Raw genomic sequence first — 9200 nt, forward strand, 5'->3', positions numbered from 1 at the left:
ATCTTGGATTCGCGAATATGATAAATTTGAAGAAAAACATTTCGATTTGAAGAAGTACTGGATCACCTATCTGTTAAATACTGACAATGGCCTGTTGGGAATGGACACTTCTGTTTTCAAAACCGGTTTCGGTTTATTATCCTACACATGTTACTCGTTTGAGAAAAGATAATACAGTGTTCTTAATGCAAAGTTCATTTTCCACTTTTACTGTATACGTAATGGCGCATGATAAGTGAGAATAAACGATTAAGCAGTCACTGGACAAGGACCTGTAGACAGCATTCAGTAGCTGATGCTAGATTGCAATGAAGAAGGTTAGATGAAAGTCAGAACTAGTATGGTCAAAGTTTTGTTGGTGTAGCACTTTTACTTCAGCAGAGACAAGATAAACGCAAACACTGACGAGGAAACTGACAAAGTCGCGGGACCAAAGCAGCAGCTGGTATTTTGAAAAAAGATGTACAGCGGAGCCCATGATATATCTAAAATGTAATATTATTTGATCTTTCTAATTTTAGTAGGTCTAGAACTTAAACTTTTTGAGATACAACACACATTACACAGCTAACACTTAAAATTTTCTGCCACAAAAAATATAGGTTGTCAGAATTTTAAGAATTTTAAATGTAAAATGGAGTGAATTTTGAAAAAAAATGGAACACACAATTTTTTGCAAAATAATGTCAATAAAAATGATACTAACATAGGTTAGTATTGCATTGATGTATATCAATTTCATAAATGCTGAAATTGTGTAAAATTAATGATCTATGAACAGAGACGTATAAAGCCAGTTGTATACATGTCTCTGCTATAAACGATTAAAAATTGACATTTTATAATTAAACCATATACACATAGTAATTGCATGTAAGAGTTATCTTACTTGAAAAACTTCACAGTAGTGAAATAGGTAGCCGGTTTCCTGAAGATTAATAATAAACATTAGAATTCAACTAGGGATGTACTTCCTATTTCTGTTTAACAATACACTCCTATGACCTTAAGTCTGTTTACCATCTTCCTTGTTTAATAATTTAGAACTTGACCTACCTTTAAGGGGAAAATGTATTAAGTCTGTTCACCATCTTCCTTGTTTAATAATTTAGAACTTGACCTACCTTTAAAGGGCAAATGTGTTAAGTCTGTTTACCATCTTCCTTGTTTACTTATTTTGAACTTGACCTACCTTTAAGGCGACATGTTTGCCAATACTATTGAATACAGGCCAGCGATACAGGCTTATTTGGCTTTTCCTTTAACATCTTCTCTAGAAGTTTGTACGAATGGGAATATATTTATGTCCCATCCTTAAACCAAAAGTTCCGCCTCGCAACATTAGGATTTCACATTTATATGGTGTGGTGGACATCACTTCATCATCTTTCATCTATTATCGAGAACAAAAAGAACACCCTAACAGGTCAGTCTGAACATTAAAGAATTATTTATGTTTTTATTTATAGATGCAATTTAAAATTACAATTGTACACTACAGTTTATGAACTATAAATTCCATCTCAATTAAAAACAATTCAGACAAAAATATTTCGGGTAAATTTTATTAACATAAGGGTAAAGCATCATTAACAGGAGAAATAGGAAAACAACGTAAAATTAATCTTAAAACTGACTTTTAAGTTTTCGTTTCGCTTTCTTACGAGGCATGGTATAATCCATCTGTTTCATATACTCCTTCACAGACTTAAGAGAAATTGGATTAAGGTAGGAATCAATAAATTTTCTTTTCCACCATTTTCCATTTTTGGCGTCTTTGCTGCCTATCTTCGTGTATGTATACTTGTAGTGTTGCAGGCGTATATATCTAAAATGAAAAGAAAACAGCTTTTACAATTAAATGTAGGCAAATTTTGATATGGTATCAGGAGTGGAGAAAGCCAACCCAGCATTCTTACTTACATATTCATTGAGATTCATACACAAGATCAACAAACTCTAGACAGATACTCTACTCAACTGATACAAGGGGGAAAATGAGATCCTACATACAATAAATGCACAGGAACCTGCTTATTTGTTACAGCTATGTAAAATTACTCAAAACACCTCAGTTTAGGTCCAAATATAGCTGTAACAAATTCTCAGGTCCCTGTGGCTAATAGGTGTTCAGTGAAGTACTATGTTCCCCTGTTGATGACTTACTAAATGGAATTCATTAGTCTAGCCATCAGATTAATAGAAATTCAAAAGAAGAGATGACCAGACAAAATTAAATGGGGAGTCTTGGCAAGTTTAATCCAGTTTTCATGTTTTGGCACCGCTCTTTTGAATTTCCTACTGACCTGAGTTATCAGATCATGGTCATATGACCCAGGCCAATTCTGCTACTTTATGACTGATGTTGCTTTAAAATAAGTCTTGTTGAAGAAAAGATACTCCCTTTGAGGGATCGTGGCATTGGAAGGGGTGTAATATTACTGAGATGTTCCGATACTTACAGTGGGGGATTGAGGCTCTTGAAAGGGTGTAACAATACAGAAATGTTCTACGGGTAATACATACTGTGTGGGATTGAGGTCCTCGGATTAGTGTTACATTACTGAGCTGTTCCGATACTTACTGTAGGGGATTGACGCCCTGGAAGGGGTGTTACATAACTAAAATGTTCCAATACTTACTGTAGGGGACTGAAGTCCTGGAAGGGGTGTAACATAACTAAAATGTTCCAATATTCGCTGTGGGGGATTGAGGCCCTTGAAGGGCCAGGTGTTACTTTACTAAAATGTTCTAATATTCGCTGTAGGGGATTGACGCCCTGGAAGGGGTGTTACATAACTAAAATGTTCCAATACTTACTGTAGGGGACTGAAGTCCTGGAAGGGGTGTAACATAACTAAAATGTTCCAATATTCGCTGTGGGGGATTGAGGCCCTTGAAGGGCCGGGTGTTACTTTACTAAAATGTTCTGATATTCGCTGTGGGGGATTGAGGCCCTGGAAGAGGTGTTACATTACTAAAATGTTCCGATACTCCCTGTAGGGGATATCGATTGAGGCCCCGGTAGGGTGTTACATTACTAAAATGTTCCGATACTCCCTGTAGGGGATATCGATTGAGGCCCCGGTAGAGGTGTTACATTACTAAAATGTACCGATACTCACTTTTGGGGATTGAGACTCTGGAAGGCAGGTAAGTTAACGAGATGTTCGGATACTTACTGTTGGAGATAGAGAGGTAAATTTACTGAGATGTCCGAATACTCACTGTGGGGGATCACGGCCCTGGAAAGGGTTGTGTGCTATCAGAGATGAGGTTTCTTCATCGTTTACCATTAGCTTTACACAGAGGTGCACCAGCCAGGGGTTCTTTTCATAACTCTATAAGCAAAAAACAAATTTACAGTATTGTCAGTAGAATATTTCTGGCGTCGAGTCCCAACCAAGAGTTTGAAAATTTCGAAATAGCTTCAACTAATAGAAAAGAGTCCTGGGTCTGTCGTCATGAAACAAAACATGCATGCAAGACTTCTGTGCATGAACCCACATTCTTGTAAATCCCTGAAATTATTCGACACAGTCACAAAATTAAGTGTTTGACACTGCAAATGGTATTCAGCTTAAACTTCTTTCCAATTTTATTTTTCAAATTATTGTAAAATTTATAACTGATGGATCTCTGGAACAAGGAATTGGGCTCAAGCACTGAAGCCGAGATGATTGTACATCTATCAGAACAGTTACATGTAACACAGGGCCAGGCACTTTTTCATAAAACTGTTCTTCTACTCAAACTCAACTGATGTACTTAAAGTATTTTTCTTGTAACTCCTCGATTTCTGTGACGAGAGCAAAAATAAAGTTTTACATGAGAATGGTAACTGGTTACAAGTTTATGCTTTGTACCAACAATATATAACAAATATTTAAAGTTAATTTCTAACTTGAACTATGAATAGAGCTTGAGCAAGGAGTCAGAACGGCAGCACAAGAATAGTTTTACGAATCAGGCAAAATCTCATTCTTTTCCCGCCCTTTAAATTTTGACTCCTATACAAGTGTTACTATACAAGTGCTCCTATATTTATATCATGTGAATAAAAGATAAATTTGAACCAAGATTCTACATCTCCTTATTTTCAATGAATTTCTGATGATCACACAAACAAACCAGGTATTTGACAATTCTGTAACAAAAATCAAAACAAAGATGAAACAGGATTTGACTTTGCTGGAATGCTGCAAAACCAAAGCCTGGAGTAGAAAGTAAGGATTATTCTGAAACTGAATAATCTGGAAAGCTTGAATTAGTCAGTAAAAGCTAAAAAAATAATAATCAGGATTTGATTTAATTTATACCTGGAATGCCGCAAACCACATAAGCCAGTCGAGTCTGTAGTGGTAGGGTGAGATCAAACATGGCCGCCGTGTGACGTTGCCAGGCTTACAATGGAACTCGTATTCCTCCCACACAGCCTTCTGGTCGTAAGGGTTGTCGTACGTTCCCTGTAGTATAATCTCTGTCCTCTCCTTAGTCACGCTGACAGGGGAAAATATTAATATTATTATTATATTAATACTTCATCTATATAACAGTGTCTGATTGGATTATATTGGTCAGATGACGGGAAAATAAAACATGCTCACACACTTGAGTTGGACTAGTCAGATTTCAATTATTAAGAACTCTCTAGAAATATGTACAAGAGGTACCACACCCACATAGCTGTCAAACCTCCCTCATTAGGAGAGAGACTCCCTCATTTAGAGCAAAATTTACCACTCTCCCTCGAAACTCCCTCATTCAAGTCCAAACTCGCACAAACTCAAATCTACATCCTGTGGTCAAATGATCTCCTAGTTGCTGCAGGGTGTGTGTAATGGTCGTTACACGTGTCTGAATCAAATGAATGCTTTTTGGAGTTATTTTAATACATAAAAAGGGAAAGATAAATTGAGCAAAGCGGTTTTAGTCATATTTCACGCACTTTCTCCCTCATTGTAAATGTGGAATGGGGGAGATCTCCCTCATTGTAAATGTGGAATGGGGGAGATCTCCCTCATTGTAAATGTGGAATGGGGGAGATCTCCCTCATTGTAAATGTGGAATGGGGGAGATCTCCCTCATTGTAAATGTGGAATGGGGGAGATCTCCCTCATTGTAAATGTGGAATGGGGGAGATCTCCCTCATTGGAGATTTCAGGGGTTGACATTCACCCGAGTGACTCGTGTAACACATAGTGATTTTATTTGTTGACATTATGAATATATTCATGTGCTGTATTCAAATCTGATAAGTAGGGATAAATAATACTTTAGTATCACCCTGTGATACAATTCATGATACAAGTTCTATCAAAGATGTAGAAATGTTGACCTTTCATTTGTGATTTAGGATCCCTGTACCGTTTCCAAAAACTGTACCTCAGTACTAGAAACTGATTTTTTTGTGGCATAATTTTGGCTTTGATAAATCAAAGATGAAATCTACAAAACATAACCAACAACTGTGTTATGAGTGTTATAATACCATCACTCTAACCGATTGAGCTACCTGGTCATCAGAAATATCCTAGAACAACTGTGGGAAACGTATATCTGAATTGAAGTTAAGGGGAGGAAACAGTTTACAGGAAAAAACACAGTGCAGTGGGACAGGGATTCTTAAATAACAAAGAATTTTAAATAAAGTTTTCATTTGAAACTATTATCATTTGTCTGTAATTTGAAAATTATTTTTTCTATGTTACTGTACAAGGTAATTTACCTGCCAAATGCTCCATAAGTGTTCACAATTCGAAGAGGTTCAAATGAGGTGTTCATGGCCTGCCTAGGAGATACAAGGTTCTGGACTACCGGAATGCTTAGGTATGCGATGAGGGCTCCAACACTCAGGTTGAATAATTTACGAATATAATTACCTGCAATAGAAGTACATGCTTGTTAAAACATCAGCGAAAAGATGGTAAAATGCATTAACCCTTTCACCCCTATGCAACTTTAGTAGACTCTCCCATGCACTGATATGGACAACTCCATTAGTGTCTACAGTTATGAAAGGGTTAAACATAGAGTAAATATGGACAAAATTTGAAACACTTTTGTGACAGTGTTGTATACTTCCTTACTGATAATATCAATAGACAGATCACTATCCGTGCGGTACAGTGAAATCCTACCAAAATGTCATACATACAGCTTTTATCAGTTCCAGTAACAGGGTTTTTCATGAAGAAATAAAAACTAGCCGTTTGAATTGATATGTCTTGCATGTGCCCCACTTTGACCATCAATGCACATATCAGAGAAACTAATTTAAATGCAAACACTTAATGTTGATATGGAGATGCTGACAAAGTCAATGGACCATGAAAGGTAGGCTGCATCCAGCATTTGATGCTTGGTTTGAGATGTATTACCTAAGATGCATCTATGGTCCAAGTTTGGTTGGTGTAGCACTTATACTGTACTTTCAGTGAAACTAAGTTAAACTCAAAAACTCAATGCCGACCCCCATCGTTGCCGCCACCGTCCAACCCCGCTGCTGTCGCCAAAAAAGCAACACCATAGTCTCGCTACCGCAACTTTGTCGGGGCGAGACAAAAATTGGGTAAAATATTTGATGTTATTTTTATTTCTGAAAGATTTTCAAATCACAACATTTAAACATACAAAATACATCAAGGCAATTTGACCTACCAGGTTTCAGTGTATAGCGTCCTTCTTTGGTCAGCTGTTGTATATTCTTGACCTTCCACTTTACAGAATCTCTACGGTCAGAAAACATCCAGGCCACACTGGTGTCATCAAAACAGGCTAGACTTGGGACAATGGTCAGCCAGTTAAGGAAACTTAAATTTCCACTCGTTATAAGGATGACCTGAAACCATGAATTTCACTTTCATATATTTTGAACATCTAAATAAATAAAATGGAAGAGAAGCAACTGTAAGGCACATCTGTCTGTCCAAATGATTTAACATGTTTTTGAATTTTTAAAAGAGAATCGGTAAATAAAACATCTTCCCTATTTTCATGACTTTCTTCGTTTCACTCCGGGGGAAAAATTGTCCCAGGAAAATACTAGTAAATATTATACCAAGTACCTGGTACTCTAAAAAAAAAACACTGTTCATACCAAACTTTCTTAGATGACTCTAGTAAAATTAGTCAGTAAATCTAAATAAGTGACATGCTGAATGAAGTTTGGCAGTTTTAACTAATGCATACCGGGTACTTGCCACCTTTTGATATTTCTATTGGGAGATTCTGCGAGCTCAAATTCAAAAACATAAAATAAATGTGTGTATCTACCCCCTAGAGACAAAATAACCTTTTAAAATAACATACGCTCTTTCAGATGAAATCCTTAGACCTTCTAATATTTGAATAGTTTAGCAATTTCCCTGGATGAAGATGTTAAATACAATAGTCCAAAATCGTGAAGCTCCCTCCTAAATAGGGAGAGCTGGCAAGTATGCCAATACACGCAAAGTTTACCTAGGACCATGATAACCTTACGTTGAATTCTGCTTCACTGAGATCGCATAAACTGGCTACATTTGAAGGACCTCATCTTCAACTTCGTACCATATTATCGTAAGAATCACACTAAAAATGACCCGGTGCAACATAAAACTGGAATCGTTTCTTTGCTAATTGTCGACCAGTGTGACCATATTGAATTTTGAAGAAAAACAACATCTGGTCTGGTCTGGGGTGTATTTATAGAAATTTGCAACCCCAAGTCTTCAATATTTGATCATGTCTTCTAAGGTCATGAGGTCACACATAAAACAATGAGTTTTACATCTTCATATTTGTTGTTTTTCAAAAAGGTGATTGCTTGATAAAATATACATATGCCAACTTTTTTTTCTTTTTTCTTTTTTTACCTGAAACAGAACTTGAATGGCTCCTCCAATAATGACCATCCTTCTCGTCAGCAATAAAAACAAAGGTACAATGAGTTCTACAAAATGATTGGACATCGTCTCAAAATGATGAAAGGCCTCTGGTGATTGGTGCAGATAATAGCTAAGGGGATTGGGTACTGGCTGGGTCTGAAAAAAGAAATTATTAGCTTATATTTAGTAGAATAATGTCGAAACATTTTCTTGTTCAATTTTTTTGATTCAGAGACTTGTTTTTTTATATAAACAAACAAGAGGCCAAATGGGCCTGAATCGCAAATCTGGAATTAATCTCACACTTGCAATCTTAAAAGTGGGCTAAAATACAGCTACAGACAATACATTAGTGTTTGATTCAAAAGAATATATCAAAATATGTAAACATATGACATATGTGACCTTGAAAGTCGAATAAAAGGACATTATGTTGAATAGACTTTATAGCCTTTCATCCCAGCAGGATTCTAGCCAAATATCATTACCCTGGACCTTTAGGTTTCAGAAATTATTCAGAAATTGTTTAAAGATTTCAACATATTTGACCCCTGTGACAGTGAAAATAGGTGAAGGTCATTCGTAATTATGACCAATATTTAAATTACCTGGTAGTGATAATTCATGCAGGTAAGATCTCTCCAGCACTGGTCACCACGAAGTTTTATCAAACCCTGCAAACAAAAAGAGATTAAAATCAATACAAGACTACAGAGTTATTTCCCTTAATCAAAACATGAACTTTTCCTGTGTTGTGCTTCAGTTAATGTCTAGTCATTCATACCTTTTAGCCTATTAATGATGATGATTTTTCCACAATCATATTTAATTGGCATAATTAGCTTATAACCTTTACTTAAATTTTTTTTTAATCTTTACTGAAGTAAGGGATATATTGAATTCGTTGGTCACCCCTAAAATCAGGCAATGGGATATACTGTATAATGGGTTATTTACAATACACAGGCTTAAATTTTCACGATTTTGACCCAAATTAGAAAATTGAATTTACACAGATTATTATTTCGCTATCTAGACATGTAAAGGAACTGAATTTTTGTGGTGTCTTAGCACAGAGATGGGACATTCGGCATACCAAGTGTCAAATAGTCAAATCCTGAGAATTCATGACAGCATATGTAGCAATAACAAGCTAGTTTATTTTGTTAAATAAATCATCAGCAAAACTATTAGATATGTGATATAACCTATTTTCAACCTTCATTACTCTTTATGTATATCGTCACAACCACACGCATGCTATTTCATGGCGACATTACGGTTACCGAGTTTATTATCCCTGATCATATTTTTCGTGATCAGGTTATTGAC

At 36.1% G+C, this 9200-nt stretch overlaps 1 protein-coding gene across 1 annotated transcript in view; it reads right to left on the bottom strand.

Moving 5' to 3' along the window:
• Nucleotides 1–1556: 1556 nt before the first annotated feature.
• The window catches only part of LOC110451759 (lipase maturation factor 1-like), a 9704-nt gene continuing 2060 nt past the window's right edge, over nucleotides 1557–9200 (bottom strand). Inside the window, exons 3-10 of the mRNA XM_021499930.1 lie at nucleotides 8748–8782; nucleotides 8477–8542; nucleotides 7857–8024; nucleotides 6661–6841; nucleotides 5729–5882; nucleotides 4320–4500; nucleotides 3229–3341; nucleotides 1557–1828 (exon numbers count right to left, since the gene is read on the bottom strand). Of these exons, the coding sequence (XP_021355605.1) occupies nucleotides 1627–1828; nucleotides 3229–3341; nucleotides 4320–4500; nucleotides 5729–5882; nucleotides 6661–6841; nucleotides 7857–8024; nucleotides 8477–8542; nucleotides 8748–8782 (1100 nt within the window). The 3' untranslated portion in view covers nucleotides 1557–1626. The remainder of the gene's footprint in view (nucleotides 1829–3228; nucleotides 3342–4319; nucleotides 4501–5728; nucleotides 5883–6660; nucleotides 6842–7856; nucleotides 8025–8476; nucleotides 8543–8747; nucleotides 8783–9200) is intronic.

Source organism: Mizuhopecten yessoensis, unplaced genomic scaffold (assembly GCF_002113885.1).
Source record: "Mizuhopecten yessoensis strain PY_sf001 unplaced genomic scaffold, ASM211388v2 scaffold6169, whole genome shotgun sequence".
Lineage (NCBI taxonomy): Eukaryota > Metazoa > Mollusca > Bivalvia > Pectinida > Pectinidae > Mizuhopecten > Mizuhopecten yessoensis.